The 18,111-nt window shown below is 38.8% G+C and overlaps 1 protein-coding gene across 2 annotated transcripts in view; it reads right to left on the bottom strand.

Annotated features, from left to right (window-relative positions):
- Positions 1 to 16,735, bottom strand: part of MED27 (mediator complex subunit 27) — a 269,247-nt gene extending 252,512 nt beyond the window's left edge. For both annotated transcript variants that reach the window (XM_044663962.1, XM_044663963.1), the window contains exons 1-2: positions 16,533 to 16,735; positions 11,715 to 11,859 (exon numbers count right to left, since the gene is read on the bottom strand). In XM_044663962.1, coding sequence (XP_044519897.1) covers positions 11,715 to 11,859; positions 16,533 to 16,735 — 348 coding nt within the window. The remainder of the gene's footprint in view (positions 1 to 11,714; positions 11,860 to 16,532) is intronic.
- Between the last annotated feature and the right edge of the window lie 1,376 nt (positions 16,736 to 18,111).

Here is an 18,111-nt window from a genome sequence, read left to right as displayed (position 1 = left end):
CCCCCTAGTGGGTTGCCATGGCTACCAGGATACAGTGGCCCCAGTCAGTCCTCAGACTTTAGCTTTCCAAATCACCATAAGAGAAAAAGGAAAGTTCCATTAGTTGAAAGAATATGAAACTGAAATGTCATTTCAGATATAGCTGGGACACTGAAAATATCAAGTTACTGCTACAACCTTTCACCCAAAATCTGGAAGACCTGACTTAAGGTCAAACTCTGCCTAAGAAACCCAAGACTAAGAAAGTGAAAGTAGGAAGATTTGAATTGACTTCTAGGCTCTAAATGATGCACTATCCTCATAAAACAACACAAGCTTCCTGCCCCTGAGATAGCCAGCATATACCATCATAAGGAAGAAATGATTGTATGATCCAGTGATGGTGAACCTATGGCATAGGTGCCAAAGATGGCATACAGAGCTCTCTCTGTGGGCACTCAGCCACCCTCCTCCTCCACTCCAGTCTGTTACTAGAAAGGTAGAGGGCCTGGGGCCAAGCTGCTCCCCTCCCCCTCTCCACTATGTTTGATGACATTTTTTGGAATCCCCTGCCCCTCTGCCCAGGAGCCAATGGGAGCTCACAGTGGGTAAGGTGGGCAGCTCACAGGGGGCAGAGGTGAAGGGGAGCAGAGAGCCAGGGCCCCTCCCCTCCCCCTCTCTCCACTCTTGAGGACATTCCTCACTCTACCCACCTCTCTGCCCAGCAGCCCAATGGGAGTGCCTTCTCCCTCCCCTGTGTGGGGTAGGGGGGGGGCAGGGCATACCCTCTGTGGTGATGGGGAGGGGCATAGCACTTGGTCTAGGGGTGGGATGGGGGCGGGGCCTAGCACTCCATCTCTAAAAGGTTCAACATCACTGGTAAAAGCTGTTCTTCCATACTAAGTGCTCCTGAAACACTGCTGCTTTTAGGTCGTTACAATAAAAGTAATCAGTTCAGAAATGCTAATGTGGGGGGGAAACAAAAAAACAAAACACAAAACAAAAGGAGAGGATACCCTGCCCAGCACAGGCACTCCCCAGGGAAAGGTCTGGGTTACTTCCAACAGTCGATGGGGCATCCTCAGAATAAGCTGAGCCACACTTTGAAACAGTTTAAGGACCAGCAAAGAGAAAAAAAAACCAAAAAGAAACTTGGTTGGACGCAACAGTTAAGCAAGTTCTTAGGACACAATTTTCAGAAATCACAACTAATAAGGAGAACATAAAATTGTGAAATTAGACCAAAGCCTCAGGACAAAAAGTTGCCATTTAGAGGGACATCACTTGATTTCATTAACATTTATATTTGGTATATTATTGCAAAAAGCTAATGCTATTTAGAGAACCTTTGAAAAAGTAATTTTCTACCAGACTCTTCAAGGGCAGAGACCATACATATTTCAATATATTGTGTACACAACTTCCTATAAGGGTTCAAGAATATTCCTAAATGAAGATGGTGATGTCCCCTACTCAGATTATGAAATCTTTTTGGAGGGGAAGAAGGGAGAACAGGTTCTAGACCTGTGATTTCTTTTGTGTGGGGAATTCCCTATGTAGAAACTCCCTCCTCTGACCTAGGCTAACCACAATTCTAAAGAACTGCCTGGCTAAATGAGTATTTAACTCTCTAACTGTCACGGATCTTGTGCATGTCCAAGACAGAACTTGAATGCAATTATCCTCATTTCCATAGCAGGTCTGGTATGCACCAATTGCTTCTTCAATTTTGCATTATTATAACTCTGAAACATAAAAGCAATTTCCACTGAAAAACTTTTCGGTTAGTCTAAGCTAGTAAGGGCATTGAGCTCTGAGAAATTAGATGTCCCATTCACTTGCTTCAGGTCAAAAATGGGACCAGAGGGGCAGCTGGATAGCTCAGTGGATTGAGAGTCAGGCCTAGAGACTGGAGGTCCAAGGTTTGAATCTGGCCTCAGACACTTCCCAGCTGTGTGACCCTGGGCAAGTCACTTGACCCCCATTGCCCACCCTTACCACTCTTCCACCTAGGAGCCAATACACAGAAGTTAAGGGTTATAAAAAAAAATGGGACCAGAACCCAGGTGTCCAGTCTCTTGAGTCAATGTTCTTTACACTAAAACATGTTGCCTCTCAATGAACAGAGGCACAACATAACCATAGCAAATTGGGCTCCCCAAACTCATTCCTGCCTTACATAATGTATTCCAAACTCCATAAGCCCAATTCTGCCAGGTATCCCTCTACCTGGTGTGACACTGGGTAAACCACTTCACCTACCTAGATCTATTTCCTCATCTATAAAAGGAGACTATTAGACTTGATAGCTTTTGAAGTGCCTTCAAGTCATAAGTCCCTTCTTACGCACACCAAGAAAACCTTCCTCACTTCAAACTATTCAGTTTCTTTAGCTCTCAGTTATGACTCCCAGCACAGCAGCACCCTCTCAATGTTGATGCCTCCTTTGGTCAGCTAGTGGTTCCCTCTCCCCACTTCTCTCCCCACCCCCACCGCCCCCAGCCTCACCACTGGTACAAAATTTAAAAATCCCCAACATCTCCAAGTACCACTCCCATTAAGAGATCTTGAATTTCTTCCAGAGTGGGAAAGAAAGTCCAGGAACCTAGCTAGCTAGCTAGGCTCTAAATTCTCCTCCTTGCCTACAGGTTTGTCTCAAAATCCCTCATTTTCAAAAGTAGTCTCTTTCTTCTCTTATACATACCAGCATTTTAGGAAAGGTTACTGGTTAACCCAGGGAACTGAAAGTAATAGAATCTCAGGGAGTGAAATCTATATACAACAAGCTGAAAAAAATACAAGCAATTTGAAGGATTATACTATTTCAAAGGGAGCCAGTCCAACCAAAAGTAGGAATCAGTTCCCCACTTAAATCCCCTATATTGTTTCTCTTTTTCAAATTTTCTTCCTTTCTTCACTTCTGAACCCCGGAGCTCTCTAAAAGCTATACAAAGGAAAGATGCAGTAGGTTGTGGGGAACAGGCTGGAAATCATCTGGACTGACATCATTCACTACACTCACACAATTAAGTACCACACGAGTATGGCTTATTTAACTTTTTTTTAGTATTGAGCTCTCCATTATTAGGGAGATGGAGTTTGGATTATCTAGGAAGAGACAATCCTCTAGCAAATACTCTATAAATAAAAAGCATAGCAATAATAAATAATATAAAAAGATCCTCCCAAAGTCATCCCCACTTATATATTTAATGATATTCTTGAAACAGATTTACTTTTGCTGAGTCTGTATTCCCTGAGCACACATAAGAGCTGGATAGTGAGAAGGATAGAAGAGTCAGGAATGTACCTGGTAGTGGAAATAGAAACTGATGTCTGAGACTGAAAAATGATTATTAAGTCATTCACAAAAAAGTAAACTATATGTGGAAAACTGAAATCTGGCTAGGTTTGAAAAAAAAATCTTATAATGATCACTTTCCCTCACCTCTGCATCTGTTTCCTCATCTTTAAAACAAGGTGGGGGGAGGGGGCAGCTGGGTAGTTCAGTGGATTGAGAGCCAAGCCTAGAGACGGGAGGTGCTAGGTTCAAATCTAGCCTCAGACACGTCCCAGCTGTGTGACCCTGGGCAAGTCACTTGACTCCACTGCCTACCCTTACCACTCTTCTGCCTTGGAGCCAATACACAGTAATGACTCCAAGACTAAGGTAAGGGCTTTAAAAGGGAAAACCAAATAAATAAATAAATGAAAGTTTTAGGGGTCACAAACAAATAAATAAATAAAGCAAGGTAGGAGGAACAGCAAAATTTCTTTTTTTTTCTTTAATTCTTATTTTCTATCTTAATAACAACTCTAAGGCAAAAGGGCAAGGGCTAGGCAAATGAGGTTAAGTGACTTGCCCAGGGTCACACTGGTCCTCCCAATGAACTAAATAATTTTTAAGGTCATTTTCAGGCCTGAAATTTTGTAATGGAGTTCTAAGATCATTGCCCAATCTTTTCAGATACAAGAGGTCAGAAAATATCCCACATTATGATGTGTTTATATTGACCCTACTCAGTGATTAATGCAATTGCATTATATTCACTAAAGGTTTATTAAGTGGCTACTGTATGCCACCCCTGAAAATGCAGAGAAGAAAAGTCACTGATTCAAAGCCTAGTGAGTGCCATATTCAGGGAAATAAATAGCCAAGTTTTTTTATAAAGAGTTTACTATTTGATCTTACCAGATCTTTCTAAAGACCTGATACTGGTCTCCCAACTTCTGATTGCCATAGGCTAGCTTTCTCAATACTGCATGAGCAACATTCCTGGAGGGGGAGGAAATAAAAGAAATGTCTTTATCAGCTCATCAAAAATACAAGCAAATGGGGGCAGCTGGGTAGCTCAGTGGATTGAGAGTCAGGCCTAGAGACAGGAGGTCCTAGGTTCAAATCTGGCCTCAGACACTTCCCAGCTGTGTGACCCTGGACAAGTCACTTGACCCCAATTGCCCACCCTTACCACTCTTCCACCTAGGAACCAATACACAGAAGTTAAGGGTTCAAAAAAAAAAATACAAGCAAATAAATGACAAAAGGGTCACAAACTAATATTCCTAAAACTGCTTTCTCCTTTTATCTCAAAATTCAAAATACTAAAGGAGGGGACTGAATAAAGCTTAAAACAATTCCAGTCCCCTTAGCTTAAAAAATGTTTCTAAGCCAGGCAGCTAGGTGGCTTAATGGATAAAGAGCCAGGCCTAGAGTTGGGAGGGCCTAGTTTCAAATCTGACCTCAGACACTTCCTAGTTGTGTGACCCTAGACAAATCACTTAACCTTAACTGCCTAACCCTTACTTTACTTTCCTCCTACCTTAGAAACAATAGTTAGTGTAACGTCTAGGATAGAAGGAAAAGGTTAAAAAATATGTTTTAAGTTGAGATAAAAAGGAAATAAAAGGGGGCAGCTGGGTAGCTCAGTGGATTGAGAGCCAGGCCTAGAGACAGGAGGTCCTAGGTTCAAATCTGGCCTCAGACACTTCCCAGCTGTGTAACCCTGGGCAAGTCACTTGACCCCCATTGCCTATCCTTACCACTCTTCCACCTATAAGTCAATACACAGCAGTTAAGGGTTTAAAGATAAAAAAAAAATAATTTTAAAAAAAAGGAAATAAAGCCTTTCCCCACTTTCCTCCTATCTCAACAAATACCAGATTATCACAAATCTGCTACAAAAAGCAGGGCTAGGGAAGGGCTGAAATCCTTGCACTGGTCACAGTCTGCTTTTTTGGCCAAATCAACAAGTAAGCTTCATATCACAGACATATCAAAAAATCAACACAGGAACAGACAATCAGTGAAAAGATGCTGGTGATATTCAGAAAGGCACCCTGGGAGTCAGTTAAATCTAATTTTACAATGGTTTATTACATTCAGACATATTGCAAAGTCCAAATTTACACCAAGGACAGAATAAATACCAATTATTTTTTGCCACAGTTGAAAAAGCTGCTCAGTTTTCTCCAGAACAATTCTATGACTATATGGAATACTTAAAACTAGATTCTTTCCTCAAATTAGTATAGAACGAGTGCTGCTCACAGCTCTTTGACATTTTTTATTAGATCAAATTAATTTTTAAATGTGCTACTATAACAATTATGCCAACCACCATGTAATTAATTTTTCAACTGACTTTACAAAATGACAAAATTCCTTAAGAAATTAAATTAGTCATTAGTCATGAAAGAGTTTCCTGTGCATACTCTGCCATAGAAAACACATTAAGGATTACATTTTACTTAATATAGTAACACATTTCCTAACTGTTGATTTAAATTATTTGAAAAAGAAGATTAATAATGAAAGTTTTAGACCAATAAAGAGATCTCACATTTGCATGGCAGAACAAGGTAAATCCCTCTAAGGAATCAGACCCTTCTAAAACACTTACTTAACTTTTAGCTTATGTTATAAATTTACTAACTGTATTTAAAAGAATCTCAGGGAGGACTTTAGTACATTGGACAGATCTTCCATAGCAGCATAAGGAAAAGCATAAATATAACAGAATAAATCAAGAACAGGCTGCAATTTGCTGCAGTGTAACACTTCACAGATCCACTGTAACATTTTAATTGTACTAATCAAAGTAGCTTATATTTATTTTGACAGTCACAATTATAATAAGTCATTTGACAAATCTAAAGGCAGAGCACAACTTTCTAGATACACTCATAACATGCTATATAATACAAGTCTGGATTATTATTTCTAGGGCAAAAGTTAAAAGACAACTCAGATTAATAGCATTAAATTGTAAGCATTCCATTCAGCCAAACTAGCCTTCTTTAGTAGAAAAAGCAATGGATTAGAAGTCATGAAATTATATCCTAGTCTCAGATTGCCACTAACTAGTTAGTTGTATGGCCTTGGTTAAGTAGTTTCACTTCTCTGATTCCATCTTTCCAGGAACTATTTTGTTTCTGATATGGCACTGGCGATAGTTGATGGTAAAATGGAATTGCCTTCATTCACGTACTCTCAGTATGCTGAATTTTTTTCTTCTTTTTTACTTTTTTGCCTTTCAATTTGAAAATGCAATTTGTTATATAGGATAGTTCTCCAGATAGAAGGGGGAGGTATATTGGGAGAAACTATAGTAGAAAACAAACATAAATTAAAAATAATTAATAAAAATTGTTTAAGAGAAAGTGTAACTGTCTCAAAAAATTAAGACCATGTTCAAATATATCTAGCTTCCCTAACAGTTTATGAATGTTTCATATATTAATTTATCTAAACTTTTCTTATGGACAGCTAGGTGGCACAGTAGATAGTATCAGATCTGAAATTTTCCTGAGTTCAAATCCACCCTCAGACACTAGCTGGGTAACCCTGGGAAAGTCACTTAACCCTGTTTGCCTCAGTTTCCTCATCTATAAAATAAGCTGGAGAAGGAAATGGCAAAATCCTCCAAAATCTTTCCCAAGAAAACCCCAAATGGGGTCACAACAACAACAACAAAAAAACTCTTCTTCAGTCTATTTATATTTCAACTTGTATCACCTCTGGGATAACTTTATCTTCTGAAATATCATTTAAAATAGCAACAAAATTTTGCATGATTTTACATGTATAATTAATATCAAATTGCTTGCCTTTTCAATGGGTGAGAAAGGGGCATGAAAAGGGGAGAATTTGTTCTTTAAGTCCTTAAATTTTTAAAAATTAACGTTAAAGTACAAATATTAAAAAGATAACAAAATATATTGACTATTGAAGAACAACCCCACTAAAACAGACAGGATTTGTACATATGCATCTATGAAACAATATTCATGGAAGCAAAGGATTGCCTACATAAAAAGAAAGTATTCAATGTTCCTATCTATGATGTGTCAATATAGTCAAAATAATACTAATGAAACTAATATATAGCTAATGCTATACCAAACAAAATACCAACGATTATAGAATTAGGCATATGACAGAACAAAAGGTTAAGAATATCTAGTGAAATGATGAGAAGAAAATAAAAAGGAATAGAGTTTGAAATCATTAGATCTTAAATTGTATCACAGAGCAGTAACTGTCCAAACTAGCTAGTATTCACTAAAAGAAATAAAAAAACTGATCAGTGAAATAGATTAGATAATAAAGACAAAGAGAAACAGTGATCTAAATAGCCTTTGACAAACCAAGAAAACAATTATTAGAAAAAACTCATCATTCAGTAAAAACTGCTGGCAAAGGGAGTCATTTAACAAAACAGAGGTATAATTCAGCACCCTGAACCAGGCCTATGATTTCACTGGTCTAGGGAACTCTCAGTGAGGAAACTAGTTCCTCTAACGCAAAGCTGCATTTGCTTTGCATGGGGCACTGAAAGGTAAAGTGACTTGTAGAGAAAGGGTCAGACCAAAGCCAACCAGTGTTGGATAGGATTGAAGCCTGGTTTTCTTTTCTCTCAGAGGGTCAGCACTTAATATGCTGTGCCATGCTACTTCATCTCAGCCTATTTAAAAAAAATCCAAATGGATAAATAAGCCATATTTTAAATCATACTATTAAGAAGATAGAGAAAAACAGAAAATCGTTTCTCACAGCTGAGGAAAGGGAACAAATTTGTAGGGAACCACAACATATTTACGCTGTATATTCTTTAGGTACAAAGTTGTCAGCTGCTTGTCTCCCCACTAGAATGAGAGCTCCCTGACAGCAAGGGCCTGTTTTTGCCTTTCTCTGTATCCCCAGGACCTGCCATAAAGTAAGTATTTAATAAATGATTTTTAACCAACTAACCCAAAAAGTCAAAGAATTTTAGAACTAGAAAGAATCTTTAAAATCATCTAATTGGGGCAGCGACGTGGTATAGTGAATAGAGAGCTAGGCCTAAAGTCAGGAGGACCTAGGTTCAAATCTGCCCTCAGAAATTCCCTAACTATGTAACCCTGGGCAAGTCACTTAATGCCATTTGCCTATCCCTTGCCCTTCTGTCTTAATAGTTGTTACTAAGGAAGAAAGTAAGGGTTTATTTTAAAAAGAAATCAATCATCTAATTCAATTCTCTCATTTGCAAAGTGCAGAGGTTTTATAAACTGAGTCCAGAAAAGTTAAGTGACTTTCCTAAAGTCACATAGCTTGCAAAGAATAATGGACTGGTAGAATAGAAAGACTGGCTTTGGAGGACCTCCCACTTGCCTGTGTGAACCTGAGCAAATCACTTAGCCTGTGGAGGCCTCAATTTTCTAAAATGTCAAATGAAAGTGCTATAACAGATCATCTCTAAGGTTGTTTTCAGCTCTCAGATAAGAACTATGGATTTAAAACTAGGGTTTGAATCTCATCTCTAACACCTACCACTTGTATGACCTAGAGCAAATCCCTTAATTTTTCTGGGCTTCAGTTTCTTCATCTGTAAAAAATAACTCACATGGAATTAAACAAGATGATTTCTAATTTATCTAAATCTCATGACCCTAGGAACTAGAATTCAGACAGAAATTCCAAGATCAACCAGAAGCCAAGTCACAACTACTACACAAATGGGAAGCTGACAGAAAAGAGGAAGAGATAAAGGAGAGGAGGAAAAGCACTGACTACCAAATTAAAGTCAAAAAGAATTCCTCTGGTCATAGCCACCTCCAAAGTTGTCCTTAATTATTAGTCTCTTCTTGAGACAATTCTGTTTTTCCAAGGCTACCTAAATCCTCCTATAGGCCTTACATTTAGGTTCTATACAAGAATTCAATTTTAGAGAAAAGCAAAACACCTTCTCACATCTAAAAAGGGTTTGTTAGTACAATTTTTCTTTTTTCAGGTACTTTTGTTATTTTAAAACTACATTCAAGTCTTCTTCCATAATTTTCCCATGATCTAAGCCATAAGACTAACTCCTAAACACATATTTCTGACCTGGCTGCCCTATTCTGGGGCTTCTCCCCTCCATGCTCATTATAGGAATAGCCTCATCATCCTATATCATCAGTGATGGAACTCCACCCCATCACTACCCTAGGCCTCTCTAATTGGAGGGGGCAGGGACCATGAACTCCATATCTCTATTTAAGAAGTGCTCAGCTAAGTTAACATCTTATTTTTCATCTAGTTGCACTGTTTCATCATACCTTTGAGGACAAATACCTACCAGTCCCCTTTTCAGCTTCTTTTTGTGTGTTGTCTTCCCCCATTGGAGGGTAAGCTTCTTGAGAGCAGGGACAGGCTTTCTTTTTTTCATATTTGTAGTCCCACCTCTTAATACAGAGGTTGGTACATAGGTTTAATAAAAATTTACTGATTATTGACTATTGCCACATCTGAGCAGGTCAAGAACTATCATCCCTCTCATACTGGGTCCAAAGACTAACCTGCAATATTAAGCACAGTTAATGGAAGGGATATCCATCAATGGAGAAATGGCTGAACAAGTTGTGCTGCTAGTTAGTTAAGTGGATAGAGCTCTGGGCTTGGAGTCAGGAAGTTCTGAGTTCAAAAATGACCTCAGGACTTATGAGAAAGACCGCTATTCACACTCAGAGGAAGAACTATAGGAGTAGAAACACAGAAGAAAAACAACTGCTTGAATACATGAGTTGATTAGGATATGATTTGGGGTATAGACTCTAAACAACCACTCAAGTGCAACTATCAATAATATGGAAATAAGTCTTGATCAATGATACAAGTAAAAACCCAGTGGAAATGCGCATCTGCTGGGCGGGGAGGGTCGGAGAGAGAAAGAACATGAATCATTTAACAATGGAAAATTTTTCTAAAAAATAAAAATAATAATTTTTTAAAATAGCCTCAGATATCTACTAGCTTTGTGACCCTGGGTAAGTCACTTAACCCTGTTCGTCTCAATTTCCTCACCTATAAAATGAGCTGGAGAAAAAAATGACAAATCACCAGTATCTTTGCCATAGACACACTCCAAAAAGAGGCGGGTCACAAAATCAGACAGGACTAAAAAGAACAATGACTTCTGTTAAGCTTGGTATTCCTGAATTCAGATCACCTAAAGTCCTTTAGGCAGCTAGGTAGCTCAATGAATAGTGCTGCAGCTAGAGCAGCCTCAGACACTTCATTAGCTGTGTGATCCTAGACAAATCACTTAACCTGTTTGCCTTACTCCTCTGGAGAAGTAAATGACAAATCACTCCAGTATCTTTACTAAAAAAAAACCCATGGAGAGTACTAGCATGCTATAATCATGAAGAGCTGGATACAACTGAACAATAAGAACAAGTTATAGTATATAATTGTGATGGAATACTATTGTACTATAAGAAATGATAAATAGGATGGTTTCAGAAAACCCTGAGAAGACTTATATGAACTAATGCAAAGTAAAGTGAGCAGAATAGGAGAAAAACATTGTATATAGTAACAGCAATCAATTAACTACTCTGTTCAAGACAATTCCAAAGAATCTATAATGAAAAATGCTATCCAGCTTTAGAGAGAGATTGATGAACTCTGGATGCAAACCAAAGCATAGTTTTTTTCACTTTTTTTATCTTTCTTGCTTTTTAAAATTTTTTCATTTTTGTTTTTGCTTTTTCAATATGGCTGATACGGAAATAAGTTTTATATAACTTTGCATGTATAATTTATATCATATTACTTGCTTCTCAATAGGTGGGGAAGGATTGAAAGGAAGAGAATCTAGAACTCAAAATATTTTTAAATGCTAAAAATAAATATTTAAATTTCTTTTTTAAAAACTGACCTGCCATAGGGAAAATTTGGTCCTACTCCAAAGAGTGCTATAGTGATATTCTAGAGAAGAACCTCTATGACCAGAAGAAAACATAAAATAAAAAACCATGTGAACCCAGTTACATAACATGTAGTCTGAAAACATTCTTTTTCATTAAAGGCTGACCCTGATACTTTTCAATCTCAAAGTAATACAATATCAGTTTTAAGGATAATCTGAAACTTCCAAATATGAAGATCCTTAAAAACATAAGTCAGACCTTATCAATGAAGTGGACTTTTGTTTTCTTATAGCCTTTGTATATATGCCATAGCCACCCCAACTCACTCAAATTAGAATGTAATCTTGAGGGGAAAGGACTTTGGTGTTTTCTACTCAGTAGCCCTGCTCATCAGCAAACACTGCCCATAGCTGGTACTAAAAGATATTTGTTAACTTAATTGACTTCCCATCCACTTGTATGATTCTATGTTGAAACAAAAAATTAATACAGCATACACTGTCCATCAAAAAGCAATACTGGGAATACTGGCAAGTGTAATAGATAGGTAGTTTTTCTTTTACCTTGTTTGACCACTTATATGCTTGAAGAAGTTGGCTGTAAAGAGGCGTCTTGTCCTGAACGGGATCAAGGCTTAACAATCCACTATTATGGAGAGGGTGGTTCTCAGATGGCTTGCCTACCAAGTTACTCAGACGCTCCAGTTCACTGAAAAATAAAAAGGAGAAAAGTCCATTATAATAGCCACTCCCCAATATGTGAACAGTCAACGGATATAAGCAAAGAGTTTTCTGAAAAAGAAATATAAGTGATCAACATCATATAAAAATATGCTACAAATCATTAGAGAAACCCTGACCTTTCACCTCACATCTAGGAAACTGGCAAAAATGGGAAAAATCAATGAGAAACTTGGGAAGACTTGTATGAATTGAGATAATGTAAACAGAACCAAGGAAATAATACATACAATGTCTGAAAAACTTTAAGGAAAAAACCCTTAAAGTTATCATCATAGAATAATAGATCGAAAGGTGGAAGGGTTCTTGGAGGTTAATTTGTCCAACCTCCTCTTTTTATAAGTGGGAAAACTGAAGCTTAGAGAAAGTTAAATAACTTCTCAAGTCATATACTAGAATAGCCAGGATTTGAAGAGGCCCCTCTGACACCAAATCTAGCACTCTTTTAATTGCACAACACCAGAACTTATATCAATGTACTATAATAACTAATCTTAAACTCCAGGGAACTCATGGTGAAATGTGTCTCCTTCCTTTTAATAGAGAGGTGGTAGATTATAAGCGTAGCATGAGGAATGTGCCTGGCACATTGTAAGCTCTTAATAAATGGTTGTTGACTACCTGAATGACAACGTCATACATGGAAGGTTGAATATTTTTCCTGACTATATTTCTTTCTTACAACAGATAGTTTCTATGCCCAAAGGGCTATCAAACTGTGCATGCCCTTTGATCTGGTAATACCACTAATGGGTCTTTATCCCAAAGAGATAATAAGAAATGGAAAAGGACCTCCTTGTTCAAAAATATTTGTAGCAGCTCTTTTTGCAGTGACAAAGTATTGGAAATTGAGGGGATGTCCATCAATTGGGGAATTACTGAAAAAATTGTGGTACATGTTGGTGATAGAATACTATTGTGCTATAAGAAATGATAAACAGGATGATATCAGAAAAAGTGGGTAAGATCTGCAGGAACTGATGCAGAATGAAATAAGCATAACTGGGAGAACACTGTACATAATAACAGCAATATTGTACAATGATTATCCGTGAAAATTTGGCTACTCTCAGCAATGCAGTGATCTGGGACAATCCTGAAAGACTTATTGATGGGGAATGCTATCCACCTCCAGAGAATGAACTTTTGAGGTAATTTTTCGCATCAGTGTATTTATGGTTTTATTTCAGGGTTTTGGTTATATATGAGTTTGCTCTTATAACAATGACCAATATGGAAGTGAAGTGTGAAGTGTATTTTTTTTGCATGACAATATAAATAAAATTTAAATTTAAAAAAAGAAATAATTTCAATGAAGAAAGTAAAGAATGTGGAATTAGGAAATAAAATAAAAATATTTTAAAAATATAATAAAAAGAATTTTTAATTGAATTACATTAGTTTACATTTAAATTCCAGAATGGACCCACTATAGTCAAGGATAAATACTGACATATTACTTCATGATTCTTAGACCAGAGATAAAATAGGTTTTGAGAGGTTATATAGGTTTAAGACAATCAAAATAACATAAGCAGAGATTAGTTTGCAATAAAGTTTTTTTTTTATTTAGGTATGTTATTCCTAAAGAAAAAAAATTAATTACTATTATCTGCATGTGGCCAAAAAGGGAAGAATTTAATGATTTCTCTAAAATTTCAGTTGAAGGAAAAGTGAACTTTGGGGATTTAATCATCTATTATCCCAGCTTTAACCTCTCTACTGACTCTGGGCTTGCATCTCTAACTGCCTTCTGAACATTTTCAACTGTATGTCCCAAGGGCACCTCAAATTCAACATGTCCAAAACTGAATTCATCATCTTTCCCCCCCCAAACCCTCTCTTCTCCCTAACTTCCTTATTACTGTTAAGGGAGCCATCATTCTCCCCATCACTGATAAATTGGGTGTAACCCTCAACCCCTCTCCCCTCCATTAAATCTGCTGCCAAGTCCTACTGAATTTACCTTCCCGGCATCTCTTATGAACACTCCTTTTTTCCTATGACACTTCCACAGGTCCTCATCATTTCATACCTAGACTTTTGTAATAGTCTGCTGATTGTTCTTCCAACCTCTAGACTTTCCTGTCTATCCTCCATTGAACTGTCAAAATGATCTTTCTAGAGCTCAGATTTGACTATGTCATCACTGAGCACTCCTCCCCAAATCATTAAATTTCAACAGCTCCCTATTTCCAGAATCAAAAGCAAAATCTTCTGTTTGGCTTTTCAAATCCTTCATAACTTGCCCTACCCTAGTCTCAGAGGGCTGGGCCTGGAGTCAGGAAGACCCAGAGTTAAAATCCAGCCCCAGACATCTGGTGGCTGTGTGACTCTGGGCAAGTCCTTATTTGCCTCAACTGTAAAATGGAGCAAATGATAGTAGCCACCTCACTGGGTTGATCTGAGGATAAAATGAAATAACATTTGTAAAGCACTCAGTACAATGCCTGATCCATAATAAGCATGATATAAATGCTTATTTCCTTCCTCACTCCTTACCACCACCACCACTACCTTCTACATACTCTATGATCCTAGATCCTTGGACTCTTTGCTGTTCCTCAAACAAGACACTCTATCTCCTAGTTCTGGTCATTTTAAATGACAGTCCCCCATTCCTGAAAGTCTTTCTTTCCTCCTCTCTACCTCCTGGATTCTTTAGCTTCCTTGACTTCCTTCAAGTATAAACTAAAATTCTACTTTCTGCAAGATTTTTCCAATACTCCTTAATATAAGTACCTTTCTCAAAATCATCTCTAATTTACCCTATACACATACTCTTTTGTAGCTGTTTGCAGAAAGTGTGCCTTTCCTGGTATTTCTAACACTTGGCAAAGTGTCTGACACAAAGTAGGTGCTTAATAAACGTACGCTGTCTTGAGTTAACTTGAATTTGTAAATGTGGCACAACAATCTCTGCAATAACAGTTTGGAGACCTACAGTATAAATCATTAAATTTGCCAGAGCAGCAAATATGTGAACAAATGATGACTATTTATTGCTCATATAGTGCCAGATATGTATAGGATGTTTTTTCAGATGGTAAACCATTACAAAATAAAGAAGAGGTAAGATAAACAAATAGAATGAAGAAAACACCCACAAGGTGGTATAAAATGAAGGCACTCTAATGTCCCCTGGAAATACTAACCGCACCAGATAAAGTGATCCAACAGCATAAGTGGCTTCCAGAAGTAAGTATTCTGAAGGATAGTTCCAAAGAATACAAAAGAAAAGCCTCTCTAAGTATAAACCCCAATCTAATTTCACTAGTCTCAAATATTATCCTTGTCTCTACTGCTAAGGAGGTATGAATAAAGTTTGCATTAAGGTCAAAACATTTCAAACTTCATATCATAGTACATGTCACAGCATCTTGGAACTTTACAGACAGAATCTATCTTGGGCAAAATAGAAATAGAAAATGAAAAAAGAAAGAAAGAAAATCATTTCCTCACACTAGTAAATTATTAACTGGTACAGTGCCAAAAAACAGTGAATTTCTGTAGGAGGGGAGTGTGTTTATCTGGCTTTCCCTCAAAAAAAAAAAAAAAAAAGGAATGCCAGCCACTTAGTGAAAAACTGATGTACCCATCATTTGGCCTCCTCCTCTATCCCACCTCCTCCTTCCATCTGGTTGCTAAGGAGATAAAGTAGTTGCAACAACCAAAAAAAAAAAAAAAAAAACCCTAGTCCTCAAACCATAAGATGAGCTGTTCTGCTTACTTCACAGAACTGCTGTGAAGAAGAAATATATAACTGAAATCAGAACTAAATACATAAAAGGTAATATCAGGAGTACTGTTAGAAATTAAATCCCCAAACCTAAAAGCTAGCCTTCCTAAGAACATAGAGTCATTCAGGCCTTAAGAGATGAAAGGGTATATATTCCTAGAAAAAAGAAGTGGGAACCATTCCTGAAAAGGGCAAGCTGGAGCCAGGGAGAGAAAGAGACAGCATAGTGTAGTAGTAGAAATGGCAATAAATCAATCAACAAGCATTTATGAAGGTCCTATTTTGTGTCAATCACTAAAGCTGGAATCAGAGGACCTAGGTTAGAATCCTGCTTCTGGCATTATCAGTTAGACCCTTTGGGAAGTCATTTAATGTTTCTGACCCTCATTTTCCCTCATCTCTAAGGTCCTTTTCAGTTCTGAATCTATGAATGGCACTGACCAGTTCCTATAAGAAACAGATCAGAACTTGAGAAAAGAACAGGGACATGACAGCTGAAGAAAAAACAAAAACAAACAAAAGTTAACCAAGCTAGGCTAGTTTGAGGGACGGGATCTGAAAGTGGAATGAAGAGGGGAAGGAGAACAGGGATAATGGAGCCCAGTTTTCGGAGCGATGGGGAAGGAAGGGATCCACGTGGGGGAAGGGGAAGGATGTCATTAGGAAAAAGAGGAGGGGGTGAAGGGAAGCAGTGGGAAGGGGAAGGGATGGGGGCATTTGGGGGCTGTGCCAGCCCTCCACTAGAGGGCTGGGGAGGTGGGAAGAAGGCTGAGGTCCTCGAAAGACCCCTTTGGCCAGGGAAGGCAGGGCGGTGGGAGGCTCGGCAGGGGCCTGGATATGGACCGGAGGGGCCTGGTGGGGGGAGAGCAGGGTCAGATCGGGCCCGCCAGGAGGGCACGTACTTGAGGTCCCGATTGACGGAGTGCAGGTGGTCCTGGAAGTGGGCGATGAAGGCCTTCTCCCGGCCCTCCAGCGTCTCCTTGTTCCGCATGCCATCCTTCAGGCAGTCAAACACCCGGCTCACGCTGGAGCGCAGCGCCTGGATGGCGCCAATGGCTTGAGCGAAGGCCTCCAGATTCAACCCGACGCTCAACACATCCGCCATAGCGAACGCTACCAGGACCGGCCTCCGCTCACCCAGCCGGCTGCCGGAACGATACACAGCCCGCCGCGCACTCTGATGGCGTCACGCACGGAACCCGTTCCCTAGCCTCCTGCAGGCTATTGGGAAATGTAGTTCTCGCGTTGTTGTCAGGGAGGCGCGCTCCGACTCTAGCAAGCAAATTAACAGGTGGAATTATTCATTAATAAGACTGGAACGCTAAAGGACCTTTCAGACCATCTAGTTTAGTCCTCCTGTTCTACAGATGGAAAAACTGAGGCCCAGTAATTGAGAAAATGGTTCATCCATGATCACACAGATGGGATTTGAAACCTAGTCCCTTGACTCTAAATTCCGTTTTCTTCCACTTTGTTGTTGTGTCCAACTCTATGTGACCTCATGGACAATCTTGGGTATTTTCTTGGCACTGGAATGGTCTGCTATTTCCTTCTTCAATGAGTCCCCATTTTACAACTAAAGAACAGAAGGGTTAAGTGACTTGCCATGTTCACACAGCTAGTAAGTTTCTGAAGTAGGTGTTCAGGCCAGGTGCTCTATGCACTTGCGTACTGAGTCATTCAGGCCTTAAGAGATGAAAGGGCATATATTCCTAGAAAAAGAAGTGGGAACCATTCCTGAAAAGGACAAGCTGGAGCAAGGGAGAAAAAGGGACAGCAGAGATAGCATAGTCTTTTTTCTAATAGTTTGGTTAATAGACAATGTTCCAGGAAGAAAGATCAGAACTGACAATCATCAAAACTTATAAACTGTAATCTGTGTTTGTATTCTGGTGTAAGACCAGGTAGACTCTATCAGTCACTTAAAGTAAGTGATAAAATGCCCAATTTTAGAGATCTTAGATACCTACTCAGAAAAAAAATCTTTGAAAGTCATTTGATGAAATTAAATGAGCAGAGAGGAAGCCGACTGCAACTGACTAGAGAAATTGGGCATGCTCTCTGAGTCCTCTATAAAAGAATGGATTAGCTGGGTGTAAATGTGGCAAGGAACCACTTGTTGGAAAGAAGAGCCTAAGAACTCCTTCCCTACCTCCACCATATTTAACTGCTAAAGGATTTTTCTAGTTTTGAAATATCCAAAGAATATTGGACCTCCCATCCTGTGTCCTACCCAAATTCGTGAGTCAATTGATGCCAATGTTTGCATCAGAAACCAAAGACAGGGGGCAGCTGGGTAGTTCAGTGGATTGAGAGCCAGGCCTAGAGATGGGAGATCCTAGGTTCAAATCTGGCCTCAGACACTTCCCAGCTGTGTGACCCTGGGCAAGTCACTTGACCCCCATTGCTTACCCTTACCACTCTTCTGCCTTGGAACCAATACACAGTATTGATTCCAAAATGGAAGGTAAGGGAAGGAAG

Source organism: Gracilinanus agilis, chromosome 2 (genome assembly GCF_016433145.1).
Source record: "Gracilinanus agilis isolate LMUSP501 chromosome 2, AgileGrace, whole genome shotgun sequence".
In the NCBI taxonomy this organism is placed as follows: Eukaryota; Metazoa; Chordata; class Mammalia; order Didelphimorphia; family Didelphidae; genus Gracilinanus; species Gracilinanus agilis.
The sequence above is the reverse complement of the archived record's forward strand: the minus strand, read 5'-3'. Positions and strand labels throughout refer to the sequence as shown.